Below are 26191 nucleotides of genomic sequence, written 5' to 3'. Positions count from 1 at the left end.
GGCTGACTGTAAAATGAGGAAAAAAGAGGCAATTAAGGGGACAAATACAATACACTACATTTGGGTAAACATTAGTGCTCAGGCTGTTACAGGATCATAAAGAAGTCTTCTCAATGTGTGGTCCTTAGAGCAGCGCATCAGATTCACTTGGAAACTTAGAAATACAAATTCTAGGGCTCTGTGCCACATCGCCTGAGCCAAAAAGTCTGGGGGTGGTGCCCAGAAATCTGTGTTTTCACAAGCCCTCCAGGTGATTCTAGTGCACACTAAATTTGAGAACCACTGGCATAGAAGAGAGACCCCCTCCCCCAGACTTCCAGGTCAGAAAAAGCTTCCTAGGGAAGTTGTGCATGGGCTGAACTCTGAAGACGGCATTATCCAAAGGAAATGGGAATATAAGTGTTTGGGCAGAAGAGATTGCCTTTGTGAGACCAGAAAGTGAGAGAAGTCGTGGATTATGTAAACATCGTGTACCAGTCTTTGTACTAGGTGTGTTACATAGATTACCTCTGATTCCCACCAAAACATGGAAAGGGTATGCGATGATTCCTCAGGTGATAGTACAACAGTAAAGAGGCTTGAAAAAACAAGATACACCAAGTTCACAGAGCCAATGCATGGCAGAACCTGAATTTGAAACCAGTTTGGCCTGCCTTCATAGACAGCACTCCTTCCACTCTGACATATCACCTGTCCATAGGGTCAGTAATTTTACCTGTGTCACAGGACTGCCAGCAGCAAGTGAGATGCTGTAGTTGAAAGCTATTTGTAAGTGCCAAGAAGTATGTTAAATATGTTTATGATTACTTTGGCATTCTTCTAAGATATGAAATCTTGATGGAAAAATAGGATATTTTCATTAAATCAATGCTAGCATGGCTCCTGTTATTATGTGTGAAAACAAGGACAAAAATATCAATTTTATTTTTCATTTTTGAGATGTAAATGGTGGTCTAGATGCATTCATTCAGCAAATAACTTGGTAAATCTCTTATAGGTGCCCAGTTGCCAGGATCTAGGAACACCACATCGAGCAAGATAAATGTGTTTTCTGTCCACATAGACCTTATAACTGAATATCATTTCAAATAACAATATAGACAAGTCATCCAATGTTGCTGTTATTGAGACTCCTTGAATTCAGTCCAAATTAATCCCATCCAGAACAGTCCTCTGGGTTCCCAGTGGCCTTGGGTTAGGGATCAACCCCCAGGCCTGTGTTTCCACTCCAGCTATTGCTCTTTCTGCATTTTTGTATACTTAGGTCATTCCCTCTTGAGAACATTTTCTTTATTAAATTAGTATTACTTGAGGGGGAAAAAATGGAGGTAGATAATTTCAGTATTCAACAAAACAATCAAGATATTTATCTAGTGTCAATTTTTGCTGCTTATTTTCCTAAAGGGGTGGGGGTGAAAAGAAAGAAAATTTTTCAGAGACAATTGGGACTTACTAAATATTAAGTCTCTTCTAGGATCGGTCAAGTATTAATCAGCAATTAAATAAATACACAGTTGTTAATAAAATTGCAATGTCTCCTGGTTTCCAGAGAGAAGACGGGCTAATTTTAAAGGAAACAAAAGTTTGGATAGAACAATTTGAGAGAGATTTGATGAGGGCACAGATGGCAGAATCAAATTTGCAAGATAAATATCAGGTAATTTATGGAAGAGCTTTTTGGATTTTTCAAAAGCTTTTCATGAATAAGATTCATGTATATCATTTAATCTATGTTTAATCTTTAAAATTATATTAATGAGAAAAGTCTTTAAAGAAAAATAATATGTATTAACTTTGTATTAACTTAATAATTATACTTCTATCTAAATAGGTGGTTTTTAAATTGCATTGTGTCCACAGTATCTATGGAGCCCTGGAGCTTCTTCACTTTTCCAGATTCAGCCTTGTAGATGATCCAGAACACAAACATGGAGTCACTGGTTTTATAGAACTCATGGTCTCATAGATGTCATCCAACACAAAAATACACACACACACACACACACACACACACACACACACACACACACAGAAAAGACTTGAATCAAATTGAAAATTACTACAAAATAATCTGAATCTAGTAAAGGATTGCAACATGAATATTTGGTGTGGGTCCATTAAAAGGACCAATTTCTACTGTGACCTGCCTAGTTCAACACTATTGCATTCCAGCTGAGGTCGGAGTTGTTTTCATTTTTCCTCATGCTGTCATTAATTAGATTTCTACTTCCAATTTCCACTTCCAAGATACAAAGTCTTATAACAGTTTTTTCCCATTAAAAAGTTGTGATTTATTTTATGCAGCATTGTCATTTTTTTCCTATTTAAAATATCACTCCATTTTAGTGGCAAAATTAAATGTAATACATTCTATAGAATTTTCTACTCTATATTATATTTCAATCATTTGTGCTACCAAAAAAAAGTGGGGGGCATAAAATGATATGAGAGTTTCAGCCTGGCAGACAATAAAAGATTTACCTCTGGCATTAGTGTGTGATTTTATATAATCATATCTATAAACATGCCTGAATTTAGATGGGTGATGCCATCAATATTGTATTTGTTGAACTTGGCAAAGCAATAAATATGTACTTATTATGCATGTATTCTCTTGCTTTGCAACTCAATCTAATCTTTTTTCCCCAAAATAAAATTTTCTGGGATGATTTCCATTAAAAAATGATTAATCCGGTAAATCAAGAATAGAAATTCAAGAACATAGTGAATATACTTATTTAGTATATTGGTAAGTTTTAGTTTCAGCATAAATTATCAAAAAATAAATTTCAAGTTATAAAGTTACCTGTTGTGCAGATGCTATTTTATAAGAGAGAAACAAAAGATTAGAAAAGTATACAACAGAAACATTCCTTTGGGCCAAAGGTGATTACTAGGCTCCTAAAACAGGGTTAGACTACATGAAATCTGAATACAGGGAAAATTTTCTTTCATCTTTGTATTATGTACATCTGTTTCAACCTATCAATAAATGCAGTATTTTCCAATTTTTCCATTCAGAGAAGTCTGTGGAATAAAATTAAAAATTGATTTTACGTTTTGTATTTTAAAAATTCTGTTAAATTAGAGGGAATGGAAGATAAAACTTGAAGTAAAATTCTTATTCACTATCTCCCCCCAGTGTTCTTCATGTGAATTTACATGTTTGTTTATAATTTTGAAATTCTTTTAGATGTTTTACCTGCTAGATTCTGTGAGGCCATTCTCCTGTTCTGAAATACAATTTCACATTTTAATGGTATTTTCAATTCATATTTGGACTTGGAGTCACATTTTAGGGTGGGTTAATTTAATGTAAAATGTAGAACTTTAAAATAGCTACTTTTAATGTTAGTATTGAGCTATGATTAAGTCTGCGTATTATAAATTTCCATGCTGTGACATACATAATATTTTAATGCCATAAAATTAAAGCAAAAGGTTATCATATAAATGAGGTCCCCTACAGTAAGCCTCTTAATACAGGCTTAAACACAAATTTACATATTAATTGAGCATTATTTTGATATACATAATTTCTATTTGTAAATTGTTTGGTACTTTGAAATAAAGCAACCATCTTTTTTATTAGCCTAGATTTATACTCCTGTTTACTGTTATTTCTTGGCAAACATATACTGGTATGTAAATTACTAATCCAGAAATGAGAAATTCTAGGTTTTAGTCCTGCCTCTATAACTTGTCCTTGCCAAGTCGCTTCTGGGCTTCATGATAATAATGCATGTCTATGTTTCAGGGTTGTGGAGAGAGCCAGAAAGGATGATATGCAAAAAGCACTTAGCACAGAGTCAAGCTCCAAGTCAGGGCTTGATGAGTGGCAGTTGCTATTAGTATCATGACTGTCATTATTATTATTGACAACATTCATTGAGTGCTATCCAAATATAAAGGATTGTTATTTAGGAAATGTGCTTTCCTTTGCCTTTGCTTTTTTTGACTCATTGCCATATTGTTGCTGTTTTTCCTCTTTTAGTCATTTAAACACTTCAGAGTTCAATATGAAATAAAAAGGAAACAGATTGAACATTTAATACAACCATTACATAGAGACGGCAAATTGTCACTTGACCAGGCATTGGTAAAACAGTCCTGGGACAGAGTGTCCTCCAGGGTGAGTTCTCTCATGATTAATTTCATTAGAGCTTATGGAATTCAGTCAAGAATATTTTTCATCATCTTTTTCTACACAGTGATACTGGGTCAGGTCCTACTGCTTCTGTGTAAGGGTGGAAAGGCTTAACTATGGGAGCACCTTCACCCTCTTGTCAAGTTTTCTTGTAAGTTATTGGAAGTGCTTGGTCTAACAGCCATTTTCCTGCCTTCCCTACCCTACATGTGACATCAGGCACTGACTAGATGGTAGATTGAAATCCTGAAAGACTATGTGGACGACTTCTCACCTTATCCAACTTAATTCTGAGTTGTTTGGAAGAGGTGACCCTATTGTCTTGTAGAAGATTCCAAGGAATGGAGCCTCAACAGCTTCTCGTATTCTGAAACCATGTTTCATCAACAGTTAATGATTTTCTTGTATTGGCATACAATTTTATGTTCTGTAATTCAGCATCACTTCTTATCTGGTCATTCATGAACCCTAAGGAAAACTGCCCATTATCTTTCATATTAATGTTCTTCATGCTTAAAAGACCAAGATTTCAAACCCCTGAAACTCTTCCACCACTAATAGGAATATGTGTCTTGACCCTACCATATGTCCTGTCTTTTGATAGTCTCATTTTTACCACTGACTTCATCAAATAGTAGGTTAGTTCCTGAGCACTTTAACTCACCACAGCTGGCATTTCAGAAAGCCAGGAAATAGTGTTCGGGAATTGGACAAAGTGGAAGAAATGGAGAGAAGATTACAAAATCATAGGATTACAGAAACAATCTTTAAAACTCATCTTTGTCCAGAACTTTCTAGATAACCCTAATTTTTCTGGACTTGTTCTGGTTGTGTGAAAGGTTTTCATGAGATTCTCATTTGATAAGCAGGATACACACATGTGTGGATGCATACCTATTGCATCCTTTGAACATATCAGCAAACTCGGTCCCTTCCCTTTCAGCAAAAGCCACACTCAAAATCAGAGGGTGTTTTATGCTATTCTCATAAGAAGAAAATTGCTTAAGCTCCCAATAAAACCCTTTCATGTCTAAGATGTATTTTGAGTTTCATCAAAATTTGCTTTTCACTGTAATTTTCTCCCAAACCCCAAAGCATCAAACTTAGAACAGAGATATTTGTTTCTTTGATAGTTTTGAATTAGCCTAAAATCATCAACTTAAAGGCTTATATAGGCTTTAAAATCATTTGGGGAAATTTTAGAAATTGTCTTCTGTATTAGAGATATTTAATATTTCTACTTTCCTGCTTTTTTTTAATTTCAGCTCTTTGACTGGCATATACAGCTTGATAAATCTCTTCCTGCACCTCTGGGCACCATCGGTGCCTGGCTGTACAGGGCAGAGGTGGCCCTGAGAGAGGAAATAACCATCCAGCAGGTCCACGAGGAAACGGCAAACACAATACAACGGAAGCTGGAGCAACATAAGGTAAAAATTCTGTCTGGAAAACTTTCCAGCATGACAGTCCTGGTGTGGCTTGGAGAGGTGGCCTAGTCGGAACCTATGCTGTTCGGGTCTCCCAAATATCTATCCTACGTGATTCAGAGATGTCATGCCCACTCAAAGTGTTCTAGTTTGCATTTTCCTTTCCTGTACTTGTTAATGACTGTTCCAGTTCAACTATTCTCCAGTTGATTTCCTGAAATATTTTCCAATAGATCTGTGGTATTTTTTCATCTGCAGCTATCTTTGTTATTTCTCTTGCTATGTATTGTTTTCTAAAAGGTAATCCCAACAGTAGTATGTGCTCTAGACCTCATCGCTGCCTCCATTCTCAAAGGAAGGCAGGTGAAAGTTCTTACGTCCTGGTGCTGTGGTATGGGGGTGGAGAGAGTGGTGGCTTTAAGAAGTGGTGGGATTAGGCTTTGATGACCTCTTAGTCCTTTTGGAATTTTTTGGCTTAATGTATGGACAGTTGTATATAGTGTAACTTCAAATATACTTCCTCTTTGTGTGTTGTGATAGTATGGACCTAACTAAAATGCTATATTTTATTAACATCACATTAACACCATCCTGCCTTTTGTGTGATTAACTTTGTGTACCCTATTTTCTGTGTCATGATGGGGTTTTACTGTATATGTGGAAAGCAAATAGATTTCTACTCCTGACTACACATGGGTAATTTATACCTCATATATATATGTGTGTATATTTTATATGACTGAGTCCCTTATTTTTTGTTTCAATAGATTTAGGGGATACAAGTGGTTTTTGTTGCATGGATGTATTGCATAGTGGTGAAGTCAGGGCTTTTAGTGTATCCATCACCCAAATAGTGTACATTGTATCCCATAGGCAATTTTTTGTTCCTCACTCCCCTCCCAACCTCCCTGTTTCAGAGTCTCCAATGTTCTTTATACTACTCTGTATGGCCATGTGTACCCACCCATTATAGATCATATATATCTTCTGCCAAATTATTGATACATATATGTGTACTTTTAATTGCCCCAAGGAAATAGAGTGCTATATATTCTAGATTGGATCATAAAGCAAATTCATCAGATTTTTTTTTGAGGCCTCGCTGGGACCTTATTTTTGGAGCTAGGGAGGTAGAGATTCAGAGATGTCACAACATTGTAGCTCCCAGCCCTTTCAGCTCAACCGACTCAACCCCAGAGGAGCTCATCAAACCAGACAGACACGGCAAGATCTGACAGTGGAGACCATTACTGAGCTCAGGGTCCTGCCTCCATTTCCTCCCGGCCCCTCCTCAGTTAGACTCGGTGCCTTCAGACACTTCTTGACTTGCTGATTATCTCTTATCCCCTCTCCTCCCACTGCCACCAGCACACACAGAAACACACACACTCCCCCTCATCTGGCTACTCAGATGCGAGCATGACTTTGGGTCTTCTCCATCTGTACAAACACACACATGTAAAATCTGGAGGTGGGAGAAGCTGTAAGAGAGCCAGAGTTCAGGTTCATACAAGGTCAAGTCACAGAGTTTTTCCTGGGATTGAGCTGGGTTAAGGCTTCTCCTAAGCATACAGACACCTGGCTGTGTCCATTTTGAGATTCCTAGTATATCAAAAATAGGAAAAAGTGTGAAAACAGAGTTATACAAATATCTCTTTAAAAACTTAGCAATTAAGCATGTATAACATACAATAATTTCTCTTTATGTATTCTATGTAACAATAGAAGCTATTTTAACTGGTATGAATATTTGACACAAAAGAAGTCACCTTAGAGTTTTAAATAAAATGTAGAATGTATACAAATTGTGAGTTAAATATGTTAATTTAGCAAATATGCATTGCAGGACTAGGATGTGCCAGTTATCAACATTGGGGAACTAGGTGAAGGGGACAGGTGAGGTGTGGACATTTGTGGTCCCTCTAGTCTAGAGGTTTGAGAACCATCATGTGTTAGCTGCTTATGTAACACACCTGAGTTTGATTTAAATGTTTCTCTGTAGAGAAAACGTCCTACGATGTAACTGTGCTATTCGCTAGATAATTCTAAGATGTCACAGAAATACTAATTCAAGGCACACTATAGGCAGTGTCAGCCCCTGACGGGAGTGAGTTTTAAGTTGGACAATGTGCATGCTGGTAGTATGTTTCAGTGACTGCATGATTACAGACATTTCATAAGCTCTTATGGCTCCCTTGAGAGAGAGAGAAAGAGAGAGAGAGAGATTCTGTGCCAACCAAGAGTACAGCTAGAACAATCTCTCTGCCTAAGTGGAGTAACCAAGCCATAAAAACCAGAAATGAAGTTAGGCAGGGAGAGATGGGGGGCAGGAGTCAGAGAAGATGGTTTTCTGAGACTGAAAAACCAGAAAGGACTAAAGAAATCCAGGGAATACAGTAAACAACAGGAAAAAAAAACAGAGGAAAGTAAGAGCAGAGGCCAGGTTCAAGGTGAATCTCAGAATGATCTTTTTATTGAGATAGGAACTTTTTTCCTGATGCCGTATATTTGTACATATTTATGGGGTACATGTGGAATTTTGTTCCATGCATGGAATATGTAATGATCAAGTCAGGGTTTTGCAGGTATCTGTCACTTGAGTATTTATCATTTCTATGTGCTGGGTACATTTCAGGTCCTCTCTTCTAGGTATTTTGAAATATGTCATACATTGTTGTTAACTATAGTCACCCTGCTCTGCTATTGCATATTAGAACTTATTCTTTCTATCTAACTGTATGTTTGTGTTCACTAATCAACCTTTCTTCATCACCTCCCCCCAACACACTCACCCTTCCTAGCCTCTGGTATCTATCATTCTAGTTTCTCTATGAGATCAACTTTTTTATCTCCCACATACGAATGAGAACATGCAAAATTTGTCTTTCTGTGTCTGGCTATTTCACTTAACATAGTGACTTCCGGTTCCATCCTTGTTACTCAAAATGATATGATTTCATTCTTTTTAACAGCTGAATAGTATTCCATTGTGTATATATACCACATTTTTTTAATCCACTCATCTATTGTTGGATACTTAGGTTGATTTCATATCTTTGCTATTGTGAATAGTGCTGTAATAAACATGGCATCCTTTGATATATTGATTTCTCTTCCTTTGGATAAATACCCACTAGTGGGATTGAGGTAGGAACTTTTACCAGGCCTGGGCATGGGTACTTAAAGTAGCAGAGTCCTGAAACAATTAAATTGTCAATTATGAGATTAATTATCATTTATTTTATATATGTATAAATATTATTGATTATTTATGTATTAATTATACATAATATATTAATTACTATCTATTAGGTACCTATAATAAACTAAGCTTTGAGGATGAGAAGTTTGAATTATTGTTAAGATGACTTAAAATTCTAGGTTTTCTCAATGGCATTAAATCATCCATCAATTTGATGTAACTACTTTATGCTAGTATATTGGGCTCACTTGGAGATGCAATAAATTGGGAAAAGTACAATTTAGGACTCATTGATATATAACCAGAAATACTTGAAAATACTATCTTACCATCGCAGTCTAAAAAGTAATTCTAATTGTTGTCAAGAAAACTTAAATATACTATCAAAATTAGAATGCTTATATTTCTGTACTCCACATCATTTTAAAAAATAATGCAATTTTCATCACTTAATACATAGGCAGTGTTTGCAAATTGAATTCAGATCATTTTAAAAATGTGTATTTCAAAGAGTTTGTTTTGTAAATGGTTCTTCCAGTGGGTTCATTTTATTATTTTTTTAAATTAACTTACATGTATGTCAGAATGTATTTATTCTGCAAAGCAAAGTACACCTGTATTATCTTTTCTATTTTCCAGTTACCCTAATGCTCAGTTGTCTAGAAAGATAACAATAATCACAGCTAACTATTATGAAGGATTTAACAATGTTTCCATTTTAAGTATTTAATTTTACTGAACACTTGACATGAGAGATATGAGATAGGTATTATTATCCTCTTTTGCAGATGAATAAACTGTAGGCAGAGAGAGGCTAAGTGATTTGCCCAAGGTCACATAGCTGATAATCCTGGTTGTCTTAAGCGTTTAGCTTAAAACATGCCCACAAAGCTACTGCATATAGTACTTTTGAGTGGTTATTTTAATTTATTAATCATAGTTTTGCTTTGGCAAAGTAAGGCTTCCAGTCTTAAGGGATCATGAGAGTATCCGTCAGACTCTGCCACTTACTATCAATCCCATAAGTCACTTTTCCTCGTTTCTTGAAGATTTTATTTCCTGGAAGGCAGTACATGCCATGATTCTTAGTAACTTCAGTAACCCGTAGATGATCCTCCCAATAGCCTTACTTCTCAGTTTCTTGGCCTCCTCTTCCCCAGTGGTCCTGCCTCCACCCAACCATAGTGTTCATCCCTCAGCTCATCTCTCAGCCACTCACCCCATAGTCATACCTAGAAATGGTCATCACCAGTAACCATAACCCCTCCACGATCTCTTTGCCAAGCAACTCACTCTCCAGCCAAGCAAGCCTTCATCTCCTCTGTGCCCTATAATCCATTGACCCTACTGCCTTTTCACTGTTCCTATCCTCTTCACTTCATCACTGCCTTTTGTATTCTTCTTAAATACAGTGCTCACTGAAAGTCCCCACCTGTGTACATCCTCACCTGACTTGTCCACGTCTCCCCTTTTCTGCTATCCTGGTGAAAACATAATGCTGGTCAAAGCCAACTCTCCGCCTAGTTCAGCCCACACACACACAGCTGACTGTGGCTGGAGAAAAACACACCGGCAGGCACGATGACTAACCCAAGTGGGTCGTTGCTGCTGCCTGGCAATCCTAAGGCACTTCCCAACTCCATTCTGTCTCCATTTCTGGGACAACTATTTCATACCTTGTCTCCTCAAACCTTCCACACCTCCTCCCCATCCTCACTCTTAGCTGATGACATTACTTCCTTTTTGTCTGAGAAAATAGAAACAGTCAGAGAAGAATTTCCACAAGCTCCCACAACCACATCAACCCACCTACTTGCATCTGTGCCCGAACACTCGCGCTTCACTTCTGTTACTATGGATGAACCATCTGTGCTCCGAGCTAAGGCCAACCCCGCCACATGTGCATTAGATCCCATCCTTCCCCCTCACTCCAAAAGACAATTCCTGTTGTTCTTTCCTTCTATGTATTTCTCTCTCTCTCTCTCTCTCTGTTGGATTTTTCCCATCCACATCAGATATGTTGTTATTACTCTCATCTTAAAAAGTCTCTTTCTTAGCCCTACTTCCCCTTCCAGCTATATACTTCCCAATTTTCCTTCTTCCTTTTATAGCAAAGCTCTTTGAAAACATTGTCAACGTTCTCATTTTTGTTTCAAAATTCTCTTCTCCCATTCTTTCTAAAACCCATTCCAATCAGTTTTTCCCTTGCTGCACTATATGCCAGGTTTACCAGGGTTGGCTTTGCTCCTTACCCGGTGGCCAAGTCTCAGTCAGGAGCAATTTACATAGTTATCCCTTCACACTTGAAATACTTTCTTCATTTGCTTTCCTAGTTTCCTTCCTAGTCTCCTGGCTATACCTTTCTAGTCTCCCTTGGTCTTCCAAGAAATAGTTGTTGAGTACTCTCAATGTGCAAAGCAGTGTTCTAGGTTATCTGTGATGCACTGGTAAGCAAAATAGACAAAAATGCCTACCCTTAGATAACTTGCCTTCCAGTGGGAAGAGACAGATAAAAATAATAAATGCAATAAATAAATAAATTTAGGTTAGTAGGTGAGCGGACAGGGAGTATTAAGTGGTGTTGCAATTTAAAACAGGGTAGAAGAGATGACATTGAACAGGTAAGGACGTCCCCACCTCAAGGCCTTTGCCTTTGGCATCCTTCTGGAATTTTCTTACCTCTCTGCCTGAAACATCCTCCTACTGATGTTCTCATTATGTTCTTCCTCTTCTCCTTTGGGCCTCTACTAAAAGGGCACCTCTTAGTCAATCTTTCCTGACCACCTCTTTTGAAATTAAAATTTCCCCAAAAATCCCTTTTCCGCTTTCCTGTTTGATGTTTCTCTTTAGCATTCATCATTTTAACTGTTAATATTACCTATTTCATCTCTTATTTATTGCTTGATTTCATGCACTATAAGTTCAACTCTGTAGTGCGAGGATTATTGTTTTTTTTTTCTTTCATTATTGTATCCCCATATTCAGGCTCTCAAAATTTAATGGAGTCAATATTGCTAGTTCATACTTCCTAGGAATTTGTTCATTTGATTAAATCTTAAAATTATTGGCATAAAATTGTTCAAAATATTTTTTTGTAATCTTTTCTGTGCGTACAGTTGAGCCTCTATTTTTTCCCAATATTGCTTCTTTGTACCTTCTTACTTTCCTTAATCATACTGTGGCATGGTTGGTTTGCTCTGTTTGGTCTCAACCTTCTTTTTGCATTCATTTTCTTACCAGAGGTATGACGGTACTTGCACCGTATGGCTGCCGTGTGAGAATAGACTAGTGTAGAGATGGTGGGTGGAAGTCAGGATACTATTTCCATAATCCACGTTGAGTGGCTTGAACCAGGGCAGTAGCTGTAGGGATGGTGAGAAATGGTCAGAGTCTGAATATATTCTGAGGGCAGAGCAAACAGAATTTTCAGCAGAAGATATCGATTGTGAAGGAAGAGGAGTCATAAATGACTATGATTTGGGGGCTGTGCAACTGAAACAACAGAGATTCTGTCAACTGAGAATGGGAGACAATGAAGCAGGCTTAGGAGGAAAGATCAGGACTTCAGTCTGGGGCATGCTGAGTCTTTTTCTTATCCAAGAGAACATGTGGAATAGGCAGTAAAAGAGAAGAGACAGGAGCTCACAAGAGAAGCATAGGCTAGAGATAAAAATTCAAAGGCATAGGCATATAGAGGGATATTGACTGGAGAAATTAAAGAAGTGTAAACAGAGAAGAGAAAAGATGAAGAAGGACTGAGCCCCATAGAATCCAATATTCAGATCAAAGAGTAAAAAATATACCAGCAAAAGTCTGAGAAGTAATGACCAGTGAGATGGAAGGAAATCCTGCTACCATGTTGTCTTAGAAGCCTGAAGAAGCAAATATATGGAAGACATGGTATTTTCTGTAGAATAGCCACAGTGATCCTTTTTAAATGCAGATGAGATAATATCACCAATCTACTCAAACACCAAAAGTTCTTATAAAGTCTCTTTCTGTGGCCCCTTCCTTCCTCCTCCCTGCTTTATGCCACAACCTGACACCCCACCTTCTCCCTTTGCCCTATCTCAATCATTTAGAGCAGTATGTCGATAATTTCCACAGCATTGTGAATTTATCACTGGCAGTTTTTGCTTTATATATTTTGAGGCTTAATAGGTATGTTCAAGTTCAGGAATAATATATCTTCTAGTAAGTGGAAAGTTTCCTCTTTAACCAGTTAATTACAGATGGTCCTCAACTTATAATGGTTCAACTTAAAATTTTCTGACTTTATGATGGTGCAGAAATGATATGTGTTCTGTAAAAACTGTACGTTAAATTTTGTTTGGGGTCATTAATCTAGTTTTTCAATTTTTTAAAATATTTTATTTTTAATTTCAGCATATTATGGTGGTACAAATGTTTAGGTTACATATATTGCCTTTGCCTCACCCGAGTGAGAACTTCAAGCATGTCCATCCCCCAGATGGTGCACACTGCACCCATTAGGTCTGAATATACCCATCCCCGCCTCCCCTCTCCCACCTGCCTGACACCCAGTGAATGTTACTACTATATGTGCACTGAAGTGTTGGTCAGTTAAGTCAGTTAATACCAATTTGCTGGTGAGCACATATGGTGCTTGTTTTTCCATTCTTGTGATACTTCACCTAGTAGAATGGGTTTCAGCTCTATCCAGGAAAATACAAGAGGTACTAGATCACCACTGTAGAACTTTATAGTATACATATACCACATTTTATTAATCCACTCCTGTATTGATGGGCCTTTGGGTTGATTCCACATCTTTGCAATTGTGAATTGTGCTGCTATAAACATTCAAGTGCAGATGCATTTTTTATAGAATGTCTTTTGTTCCTTTGGGTAGATGCCCAGTAATGGGATTGCTGGGTCAAATGGTAGTACTAGTTGTAGCTCTTTGAGGTATCTCCATATTACTTTCCATAGAAGTTGTACTAGTTTGCAATCCCACCAGCAATGTGTGAGTGTTCCTATCTCCCTGCATCCACGCCAACATTTATTGTTTTGGGACTTTTTGATAAAGGCTAGTCTCACTGGAGATAAGTGATATCTCATTGTGGTTTTGATTTGCATTTCCCTGATGATTAGAGATGTTGAGCATTTTTTCATATGTTTGTTGGCCATTAGTCTATCTTCTTTTGAAACGTTTCCATTCATGTCCTTAGCCCACTTTTTGACAGGGTTGTTTGATTTTTGTCTTGCTGATTTTCCTGAGTTCTATGTAGATTCTAGTTATCAGCCCTTTATTTTTATGTCTCTGTTCTTGTGCCAGTACTGTGCTGTTTTAGTTACTATAGCCTTGTAGTATAACTTGAAGTCCGGTAAATTGATGCCTCCCAATTTGTTCTTTTTGTTTAAGATTGCTTTTGCTATATGGGGGGACTGCTTGGGTTCCATATGAAGCGTAGAATGACTTTTTCTAGCTCTGCAAAAAATGATATTGGTTATTTTAATAGCAATTGTGTTGAAACTGTAGATCACTTTGGGTAATATAAACATGTTAACAGTGTTGATTCTGCAGACCCATGAGTATGGTGTGGTTTTCCACCTGTTTATGTCCTCTGCTATTTCCTTCCTCAGTGTTTCATAGTTCTCCCTATAGAGATCTTTTACCTCCTTAGTTAAATATATTCCTAGATATTTTGTTTTCTTTGTTGCTATTGTGAAGGGTATTGAGTCTTTGATTTGATTCTCAGTTTGACTGTTGTTGGCCTATAGGAATCCTACTGATTTCTGTACATTGATTTTGTAACCTGAGACTTTGCTGAATTTGTTTATCAATTCTAGTAGTCTCATGGCAGAATCTTTGAGGTTTTCTAGATACAAGATCATATCGTCAGCAAAGAGTGAGAGTTTGACCTTTTCTGTCCCCATTTGGATGCCCTTGATTTCCTTCTCTTGCCTGATTGCTCTGGCTAGGACTTATGGCACTATGTAGAATAGAAGTGGAGATAGAGACTTTGATCTTTTCTCAGCTAACAATATGTGGTATGATATTCTTACATCAGATATTCAAACTTTATTATAAAATGGGGTTTGTATCAGATGATTTTGCCCAACTATAGGTTAACGTAAGTGTCCTGAGCATGTTTAAGGTAGGCTAAGTTAAGATATGATGTTTGGTAAATTGGGAATATTAATTGCATTTCTGACTTACAAAATTTTCAACTTACACTGGGTTTATCAAGATGTAACCCCATCACAAATCAAGGAGCATCTGAAATTATAGTGACTTCTGTTCTTTAATCTATTTTGGCTATTAGTATGCTTATATGAGCTTTCTTTGAGTATTTGCCTGGCATGTTGTTTTCCATTTTATTAATTTCAAACTATCCATGTTCTTAATGATTAGGTATATCTCTTAAAAAGGCAGATAGTTCTATTTTTTGTTTGTCTTATCTGACAATCTCTGTCTTTTAACTATTAATAGTAAATTTATACTCCATTCACATTTGTTTATTATTATTGATATACTTGAATTTGTTTCTGTCTCTTTCCTATTTGTTCTCCTTTTACTTTTTTTCTACTTTCTTGCTATTTGCAAGTTGGTTGAGGGGTATTTGTTTGCTTTTTGGTTTGCTTGCTCATTTTTCTTATTCTATGGTCTTCTCTCTATTGGCTTGAACATTATAAACTCTAGTTTTGTACAGAATGATTGCCCTTAAAATTTGACCATGGATGCTTAACAAAATTGAAAGTTAATCAATATCTTGATCTCCTCTTGATCAATATAAGGAATTAAGAATACTTTAATCAGATCATTCTCCTTTTAACTTATATACTGTTGTCAAGCATGAAATTACTGACATTTTTCTAGCACCATAAATTTCTTGTTGCTGCTGGTTCTCACTCATAGTGGCTTGTTTCCTTTAGTTGGTGATCTTTGCTTTCCTCCTATCGTATCTGCATTTGCTAATAACTGGGCCATGTTAGCCCTTGTTGAGGGCTCTGGCTAAATAGAGGAGATGGCGTTTCAGTGTCCTCTCCCTGTTCATATTCTAAGACTCAATCACCTGCAGCAGTGGTATAGATATTTAACCAATCTGGATTTTTAAATTTGATTTTGCACACAGGTCTGTGGTCTAGTTTTGGGTCATGTATTACTGAGAATGAGACACCTAAAAGATTTTACTTACTTCCTATAAACTCAACAAAGTGAATTAAAATCATAAATTTTGCCTAGCATCTAGCTTTTTTATAGTGAGAGGCTCTTTCAGAGGAATCGGTGACATCATGTCAGCTGCAGAAGTTCTTTGATCATACGTGTGAAAATGTTTTTGTTTGTTTTGATATTTGCTAAAGATTTTTCAATATAGTAGATATTAAAAACTGTCACATATAACAAGTCAGCAAGCTGAAATGATAGCTCCAACTTTGTTCTGCAGTCACTTGGGGGAGTTTCACCCAAACCATAAGCCATAGAAGTATATCTGGATGTAATAAGGAGGTAGTGAGTGACTAAAACACTCATTGTCAATAGCTGCTCTAAGAATAGTCCCTGTTTTTCTGTTCTCTTGCAATTAGCTCTTGGCTGCATATAGTACCCTCCACTGAGGCACAAATGATTTGTGACATCTGTGCAGTTACCTGTATGTCAAGATAGAAATAGTTTGGCCCTGAGGTTTTCTACAATGTTAAAATATCTCTTATGTGGAAAACATATATGACCTTAAAGTTTTAATTTATAATAGAAAGGTCTTCATTTGTTCCTTCCATCAAGTGTGTCTCTTGGTTTTAGGATGTTTTTGCTTCTGTTTGCTCCAATTAAGCCACTAAATCCGGTTTGAGAGAAAAATATTAATTTTCATTTATTATTTTGGTAGGCAGCTGTGTCTTGTTAATAAGTGACACATCATTGGGTATTATATTTATTGAGCTCTTGGAGCACAGCCTAAGCTCTAAAAAATAAGGCATGAATCTCCTTTCACCTCACTCTTGCCTTGCTACTGTGTGAGAAATTGCCTAGGGATTGTGAAATACATGTATATCTTTTTATAAATAAGTTTGTAGATGGTGAAAAACACAGAAAACATCATATTGGTCTTCCCACTGTGCTGTCTATGGGACATTCCCTGAGCTTGTTTGAAATTTTCTAACCAAAAGGGTATTTTCAAAATATGTTATAATATGATCGAGTTACTTCAGATGGCAAGGAAATATCACTTCATAGTAGCCTGCATGCATTCAAAATCAAATAGCAATAGAGAGTCTAATCTCTTTTACCATTAAAGGTTTAAATTTGTTTTGCTTAGATTTAAGCTTTTAAAAAGCATCATATCCAAAATCAAGAAAGCAGAAAACACTAAAATCGTTATGTACAGCAGTAATTACATTTTCCTTTGGATCATGTGCCTTTAAAACGTCTGAATGCATTGCTGTGCAAGTGTCATGTGTGTTTAAAAGATGCATAATTATTAGATACAGCTCTAGCATAGTGCTTTAAACACAAGCACCGGCTCCTGTTCAAGGTAAGAGGCTGTGACAGGCACCAAGCTGCCTATGAGTGTGGCAGCAGGATCAAATTGTTGAATACATTGACTCATCCGTGCAGGCTGAAAATTATGCTTCTTAGCCTCCTGTGAACATGTTTCCTCATTTTCTATTTTTTAAAAATTGTATCTTAGGATCTGCTTCAAAACACAGATGCCCACAAAAGAGCATTTCATGAAATCTACCGGACCAGGTCTGTTAACGGGATCCCGGTGCCACATGATCAATTAGAGGACATGGCTGAGAGGTAAGAGAATGTCTGGTTTTAAATGAAGTCTCTTTTTATAAGACTAGGTGGATGCTTTTTATGTTTCATTTCTTTTCCATGAATTGTTTATTTTTATTTTAAACAGAGATACTCACATTTGGTAAATAAAAAGTAGGCTCCCATAACATATGCTAATAATGTCAACATTCTAATATATTATTAACTGAAAAGGGTGAATCTGAATGTACCCGCAGCCTGGAAATCACAGAAATGTTTTTTTCATAGGCTGTATTTTTGCTCAGTACTGTAAGGAACATTATGTAATATTGCAAAAACAGCCTATAAAAGAAACAGATGAGAGATGTGTTGGCAGGGGAAAGAACTAAATCAAAGACTTCAATCAATCATGTTTTGCTTTTAAACCCAGAGCTAGAAAAGGAGTCAGATCTCTTCACAATGATCAACCAGAGTTTAGAAGACCCTGTGGCTGCATTATGTTTAAGGCTGACATGTAACAGGTTGAGTAAGCATCATCCTGTTACTATTAGTTACATTCTGTAAATTCTCCCTGTTTTATTTCTAGGTTTCATTTTGTTTCCTCCACATCAGAGCTACACCTAATGAAAATGGAATTTCTAGAATTAAAGTACCGTCTGCTCTCACTGCTGGTTCTTGCAGAGTCAAAGCTGAAGTCTTGGATCATTAAGTATGGGAGGAGAGAGTCAGTGGAGCTGCTTCTACAAAACTACATCGTAAGTCCCTGGTGCTTTGTCAGAGAAATCAGATGACCTGTGGATTTAGCATCTAACACCTACCAGTTTATTTAATGCTGTTTAAGCTTGAAATTAAACATAAAGATACCTATGTGTTAAATGGGTTAGATATGAAATAAGTTTATGAGCTTTTCACAGTCATCTGAAATATAAACCTATATTCTTTGGAGTTTGATTCTTTAAAACCCCCTAATTTAGAAAGGTTTTGCTGCATTAATCACATTGAACCATTGTGACTGACTTTATTGATTAAGAAGAAAAGTTTTTGTATTGCATACCCAAAAATCTTTGATTGTTGCTCACTACTGAAACTGAATGAGGATACTTAAAGATTATCTTCATGTGTTCTAAAATCCAATCATGAGTGGTTTAGAACAATTCTCAATTGTCCACATGAGGACTAGCTATTTTTTAGAGTAGGTCCAGTGTGTCTTCTTCATGGTCATTCCCTGAGCTTCACGGTTCCTTATGTGCACCCAGGAAGAATAAAATCTTGTCTAGGAATTTTTGTACCAACTTAATTTTTAAACATTATATCATATTTTGGGCTATGAGTCTCCATAATCCTGTATCTACATAGAATAGTAGCCCTGCGTTAATGAAGGAATTGGGTTGTTCTGTAGCTAGCAGTTTTCATTTACATGTAATTAGTGTATATATTTATTAAAGGCAGTTTATTTCTTAATCAATTAAACATGCTCTCCTTATGAATTTATTTGCAATGCAAATGTGCTCGTAAAATTAATGTTAATAGGGCATCTTAGTCCTATACTGTTCTATTTATATTTAAACACAAATTCTAAATGATAAATCAATGAACTTTTAAACTATGAGCCCATTTATAACCTGGTTAGTCACAGTGTCTCTGTAATAAGTTGTGCTCGAATACTTACTGAAATCATATTTTTACTGAAGCATCTTAGAACAATTATCTATTTTTCTGCTTTTTAATTTCATTTTCTAAATGTTGAGTGAACAACATGTGTCTGAAAAAGAAAAGATTTAACTGGTTTACAGTAAAATCTTTTTCTAGGTTTACTAAAATTGTCTAGGAAACATTTGTCAAACACTGTGAAATCTGGTATGATATGTTCCTTTATTCATTTTAAATTATTTTGGAAAGTAATGTGAATCCAGTTTCTTAATTCAAGCAGTAACATTAGTCTTTTAAATATTAAATAAAGTTATGCATTTCTACTTTCAGGTTTAGTCTTGTCAAATGATCTACTCTGAGCCCAATAGGTAATTATACAGGATCCATTCTTTATTCTAGCTATTTAAGAGCAGCCAATCAGATTTAAATATTTAATGGGACTGTTCCACCAGGTTAATGTTCCAATACAATGATCTTAATAATTCTCTTTGAACTTCTCGAAGCATATATAAATAGAGAATTATTATTGATGATAAAAAGTTAATACTTCCTGCCTACTCCATAAAGTTAAAGAGAAGCTGCTAATTTTAAACTGCTTTGTAACTTTCACAATTATTTCTAAAGTTGCTAATTACCCTACATATAATACATAGGATGTATCAATAAACATTTCCTACTGCTCTCACCCCTTAATGAAGAATATCTATTTATCACTGATTTTTTTTTCCATAAAGAGTTTTAAGACACTTTTTAGCTTAGTTTTGATGACTGTGGAGTGTTGAGTGTTTCCTAAGTGCCAAGTGTTTTACACGCATCATCATCTTCCATCTCAACGATGGCCCTACAGGCTGAACATTTGCACATTAATTTATATGCTGAGGAAACAGTGTAGGAGCACTGAGCCTTCATAGGCTCAAGTTTCACGCTCTAGGTGGCAAAGTAGGTTAGCTGTAGAACCAGAATTTGAATCTGAATCTTTCCAAATCAAAAGCTCTTGTTCTTAAGCACTGAATATTACTATCAAAAGGGATTTTTAACTTAAAAGACCAAATCACTGATGTGATATCTTGCATCTTAGTGAACTAAAGAATGTAGCTCGCATAAATATTATTTCCATTTAATATTGGTCCATATCTGACAGTATTTAACAGCCTGATAGTTGCTGTTATTTGTCCTCGGCAACATGGTATGGGGGTGGAGGAAACTGATGAAGCCCAGACAACAGTCACATAGAAATGGGTTTGAATCATGGTTCACCTACTTACTACCCATGTGACTTTGTGAATAACTTAATTTCTAAAGGCCTTAGTCTTTCTCAAATTTTTAATAATAATAATGGTGATAGCAACAATAGAATAACGGGAACTTTTCTAGGGAACAAAGACTGACACATACTGTTTTCCTTTTATGTTGCATCCCATAGAGCTGCAGTCCCCAACCCCCAGGTCCACAGACCAGTACTGTTAGGGACGGGGCCACAGAGCTCTGCCACCCCCCGAACCGCCTCCCCGTCCATGGAAAAATGGTCTTCCATGAAACTTAGGAACTTATCCCCCACCCAGGTCCATGGAAAAATTGTCTTCCATGAAATCAGTCCCTGGTGCCAAAAAGGTTGAGAACCACTGCGATAGCCCCTCCTATCCTTTTGGTGTATTCTGGAAAATCATTCTCTTTCAAACAGACTATTCCAAAGAGCATGAAGATTTTCAAATAAAATCACAAAAAAAAGTATTGTAATAAGCCGTATGCTGCTAATCATCTAATAGCCAAATTAATAGTCGGGCCATAAGCTTCCATTACCTTTTCCTTAGTCTAAATTCTCAATTCAAACTTAGTCATTTCCAAAAAAGAAAAACAGTACATTCTTTTAAGGGTTAGAGGAATTAAAGAATGTGGTTCCTAGCTCAGATATGCACTTACTGAGCGCTTAAAGAATTCTTAAAAAATACCTCACAAATGTTTGCTGTGATTAATTTAGGCCACATGCCATTGATACGTGATTATATGCTATAATGTAAGTCAGAAGATAATTGGTTTCGTCCTTGCTGTCAGAATTGTTGACAATGACCAAAACATGTGCTTCAATTTGACTATGGAAAAAATAGAATAACATTTTAATCTTTTACATAAAAGAAGAGCTCTTGAAATTATGGACTGTCTGAATGCAACATAAGTAATGTGAATATTTATTTTATTATTCATAATTATTTTATTAATACAACTAGACAATTCTGATAATTTTTAATTTTAAATATCTTAAATTATCTGGTTTATTTCCTCTTCAAGTGAAATTGATGAGCTTTGTATTTGTTACATCTGTACTTACCTAGTAAAAGTAGAAATTTAGTTACTTCCACTCATATTTTGAATTTAGTGGTGTAAGAAGTATCATTTTTTTGAAGTACAATTAACCCTCAAAGTTCCCTAACATGGCTTATTTGTGGAACTTGATATCCAAGGTTCAACCTTATTTTGAAAGAATTAAACTAATCCTGTCATTATTATTTTAAATGTACATTTGTATTTCACTGAAAGGCATTTCTAAATAGCTCACAATAAAAAGGAAATTTAGCAACGCTCCTACTAAAGTGATTCTAATAGACAAAATAATTCATATTGCTAAGTGAGTTTACTCCATACTCAGGAAAAAAGAACCAAATTAAATGGACCAATAAAAAATAAAAATAACAAATAAGGTCTCTTTTTCAAATATTAATTGCCTAGTTTTCCTAATAGAAAAGCTCACAAATAATGAATCTCTCTGACATTTATAAAACATCCTTTCTTCTTTCCTGCATCTTGGACCAAAAATGAAATGAAATAAGTTTTTCTCTCTTGTTCATTTTTAATTAATTTGTAAACTAGCAAAAGCATATTGAAGTGTTCCTATCCAGCACAAACACTATTTCCCATTTCTTTGACACTTAGAGCAATTGTCTTCCCACTGGCTTTTGAAATTTGCACCAAAACTAAATGGAGACTATTTTTTTAAACTTTGCCAATGTAATTCTTTCTTCAATTTCTTACACAGTGTCTTGAACATTAGGTATAATTTCCCATTTTTGATCAAATCATAATTTGCTTAGTTGGTTAAATTATTCAAGATTGAAATTCTAGTAAATTACTCTTTTCCCATCTCTATAGAATAATATGTAAAGCTAAATAATGAATTAATCAGACTATTATTGTCTTACTTTATTCTTTAACAAAAATAATAAAGCTATTAAAGTCATTGAATAAAGTATTCATCATGGAACCTCTCATTCCAGGTAACTCACAGCTTTCTCTATTCACTGTATTCCTGAAGAATAGTAACTGTATAAGTAAATTTTATAAACATAAAATGATATGAAATGTATCATAGATATCATGTTTTTAAATGTTATCTTGAAATATGGTAAACATTTATCAGTAAAAATCTAGGAATGTCTGAAATTGCTGTTATGAATAATTTTGCCTATGCACACAAGCATCTTACATTATTATATTATATTAAGCATTCATCATCATACTGTATAGGACTTCAGCTGATTTTTGAAGGCTGATTTTGGATTTTGTGATAGTAATACTTATCAAGTATTTTAATAGATCCAAATCATAGGAACTCATTATACTATTAAAAGAAATTCCTTTAGTGCTATGTTGTGAACTATAATCGCATTAATTTTCTACTTTAGAGGAATAAGAATAATTTTTGAAACAGGAGTTATTTCATATTTCTTGGACTGAATAATGAAATGCACCTAAAAATTTATTGCATGTTCTCAATTTTATACTGTCCATTTGCTGATAATGACTTTACTACATATGTAAATTACATATAGATATATAGACATGTCTTATCTGTAATTTTTATAGTAAGTAATTGAAATATGAAACCATCAATAACATGGATGGAATATATGATTATTTTAAATTTTTCTACTTACCTTTTAAGGGAAGTGTTTGTGCACTGTGTCATTTATTTATAATCTGAAGTTCCTCAAAGCAGTCATTCACCAAGATTAATATTCAAAGAGCAACATAATCCCACAGCTAAAACACAGTGGGACACTTTAAAATGTTCTTCCAAATTTAGTGCTTTCTAAATGTTGGGCTCAGGTTCTCTGGATAAATTTTTCTCTTTGAAAAGCAAACCCCTGGGTGGTGAACAAAGGGAATATTTTCTCAATCTAGCACAGAGTTAGGATTTAAAATGTGGAATTAATTTATATGTTCAGAATGATCTTAGGTTATTTGTGGCAGTGGAATTAGTTCTGTATTTTCAAGAAGTGTTAGGTTGGCAAATTTGAGTAAAATACCCATAGAGCTATATTGAGGAAAATTGACTTTGGCATCTCTATATAAGCCTAATGTTTTCTATCTTCTAACTATTACTCGTTTTCTAGTCTTTCATAGAAAATAGCAAGTTCTTTGAGCAATATGAAGTGACATACCAGATCTTGAAACAGACAGCTGAGATGTACATCAAAGCAGACGGTTCAGGTAAAGCATGCCACAGGATTTGTTGCAGTGTGGACTGCAGTAGAATTAGAACATGTAGGCTTCTGTGTGATCAGGTCATTTTTTTTTTTTTCTCTGCAGAATCTTTGTATGACCACGCCATTGGCCTGGAGAGCACATATTGTATTCGGTCCCTTTGACTTTGTGCCATGCCTAATCTGCATAATCATACTCTTCTCTCCCTCTGTGTGTGCGTTCTTCTAAGAGAAAGCAAAATACACATTCATTTTCTAAATTGTAATTTTTCAACTTATTTTCAATTCTAAGGATTAAAGGCAAAAAATTGGAATAACTTGAATATGATAATCAAGTAAATGAGAGAGTAAATTAGTGTGAAGACATGATTTGTAAAATATGTTTGTTTTAAATTTGTCATTATGTCTGTCATATTTGTTGGAAATGAACTCCAACATTTGTGATTGATACTATTTCACACCCGTATATAAGACTATAGAAAAAAGGTGTGGAGGATTTAAAATATAATATGTGGATTATGCTTGGTTTTATCTATTTCAGTGGAAGAAGCTGAGAATGTGATGAAATTCATGAATGAAACTACTGCTCAGTGGAGGAATCTCTCGGTAGAAGTTAGGAGCGTGAGGAGTATGTTAGAAGAAGTGATCTCTAACTGGGATCGCTATGGCAGTACTGTGGCTAGTCTCCAAGCCTGGCTAGAGGATGCTGAAAAAATGCTAAATCAGTCAGAAAATGCCAAAAAGGTAAGATTGTTTCATGCAAAAGGAGAAGACATGGATTTAGAAATGAGAAATTTTACAGCGTAGGTCACTAGGGAGTGTTATATATTTGCAAGTGTGGCTCAAGAATCCTGACTTTGCCTGGAAAGTTGCACAGGTTAGTAAATTACTTCAGACCAATAAATACACTGCTTAATAAAAGCTCTGTTAAAACAGTTCCCTATGTGATCACTCCAGTGTCTGACTTTTGTGTTCAGAAGAGCAGTAACTGATGTTTAGCCAAATCCCCTGGGCAGCAGAGGGCACCACGCTAACACCAAGGTCTGTACATGAAGGGGCGTGTCTGGGGCCCCAGTCCTTGATTTCCTGACCTAAGAGAGGATGGGAACAACTCTGGCTAACACAGTACTGAATCTGTGTGGTAGTATACGCTAGATAACAGCAGGACCATCACGTTCTTACCTCTTTATTCTTTTTTGGATGTTATCAACCCTCAGTCAAGGGTCTCACTCTAGCTAGGAGTGATTTCTTTTTTCATTTTTTGGCAGTATAAATGTGTATGTGTGTGTGCATGTGAGAGTTACTGTTTTACTTTAGTATCACTTACATGTAAACAGCACATGAAATGGACTTATTTCAGTGCATATACTTCTTAATCAGTGCTTGGCATTTTCACGTGGAAAATCAATTTATATATAAAAGATGTTAAAATACCAGGTTCCTGTGAAATATAGTACATACATTAGAATTACTGCTTGCTATCCAAGATTGGATCATATATTATTGTTTGCACAAGTAGATGTATCATTTTCAAATGTTTTACTCTTCTATGTTTCATATAGATTAAATATGCTTGTATAGCTGAGGAAGGCAATAACTATGTACCCATATAGATTTTGGCTTTTCTGATCAGACCGGCAGTGCCCGAGTGGTTGTCATATGTGTTAATTTGATCCAAAGGAATATAACCGGCAGAAACAGAAGTGTTCTCATCTATTTATGTAGGAAGTCCTCCCACACATGGCTTATGAAATGAATTTTGAATTATCTTTGGTATCCTTGGTTTTTACTGTGATGTGTGTGTGTGCACACACACGCACACATGCATTTAATTTAAAATGAGTTGGAAACTGTTTTATTGCCAAGTATGTGGCAATAAAACCTTAAACAAATAAGAAAAGTTGTTATTGTATTAAGTGTTCTTTACCCAGACATTTAAATTTTTTTCTTTCGTTGGTTTATCCCCATGATTGTTAAATTATTTTAATGTACTGGATTCACCTTTTAAAGTCAAGAATAACAGTTCAAATTTTTTTTTTATTTTTTTAGAGATGTCTGTGTATTTCCCTAATCTGTTATGGCTTTTATGTGACCTTGGCACTGTATTTACTATTAATAGCTTGAAGACCATGCACAAGTTTCTTACACTTAACAGTTTTATTTTGTCCTCAGCTAAAAATATGGCATAGATGTTTTTATAAAAGGACACTCAGTATTTCTTGTTCATATTTTGAAGCTCTTTATTAAAAATTTGCATTTTGAATTATTTGGGCATGGTGATGTGCACCTGTAGTCCCAGCTATTCAGGAGGCTGAGGTGGGAGGATCGTTTGAGCTCAGGAGTTCAAAGCTGCAATGAGCTATGATTGCACCACTGCAATCCAGCCTGGGTGACAGAGCAAGATCCTGTCTCTTAAAAAAAAAAAAAATGTTGCATTTTGAAAGAGATTTAAGATTTACCTTAAAATTTGTACAAGTTTTAGAACAAAGACATTTCTCCTACTCTAGTCACTTTAGTATCAGTTACCAATATATGGTTTATGGTTTACAATAATGTGCATTCTGT

General features: G+C 35.6%; 1 protein-coding gene across 1 annotated transcript in view; it reads left to right on the top strand.

The window, feature by feature from the left end:
- The window catches only part of SYNE1 (spectrin repeat containing nuclear envelope protein 1), a 427753-nt gene that overhangs the window by 116044 nt on the left and 285518 nt on the right, over nt 1–26191 (top strand). Inside the window, exons 10-16 of the mRNA XM_045544593.1 lie at nt 1550–1657; nt 3995–4132; nt 5413–5577; nt 17428–17540; nt 18085–18253; nt 23537–23633; nt 24168–24370. Coding sequence (XP_045400549.1) covers nt 1550–1657; nt 3995–4132; nt 5413–5577; nt 17428–17540; nt 18085–18253; nt 23537–23633; nt 24168–24370 — 993 coding nt within the window. The remainder of the gene's footprint in view (nt 1–1549; nt 1658–3994; nt 4133–5412; nt 5578–17427; nt 17541–18084; nt 18254–23536; nt 23634–24167; nt 24371–26191) is intronic.

This window comes from Lemur catta, chromosome 2 (assembly GCF_020740605.2).
Source record: "Lemur catta isolate mLemCat1 chromosome 2, mLemCat1.pri, whole genome shotgun sequence".
In the NCBI taxonomy this organism is placed as follows: domain Eukaryota; kingdom Metazoa; phylum Chordata; class Mammalia; order Primates; family Lemuridae; genus Lemur; species Lemur catta.
This window is presented reverse-complemented; position numbering and strand designations above follow the sequence as displayed.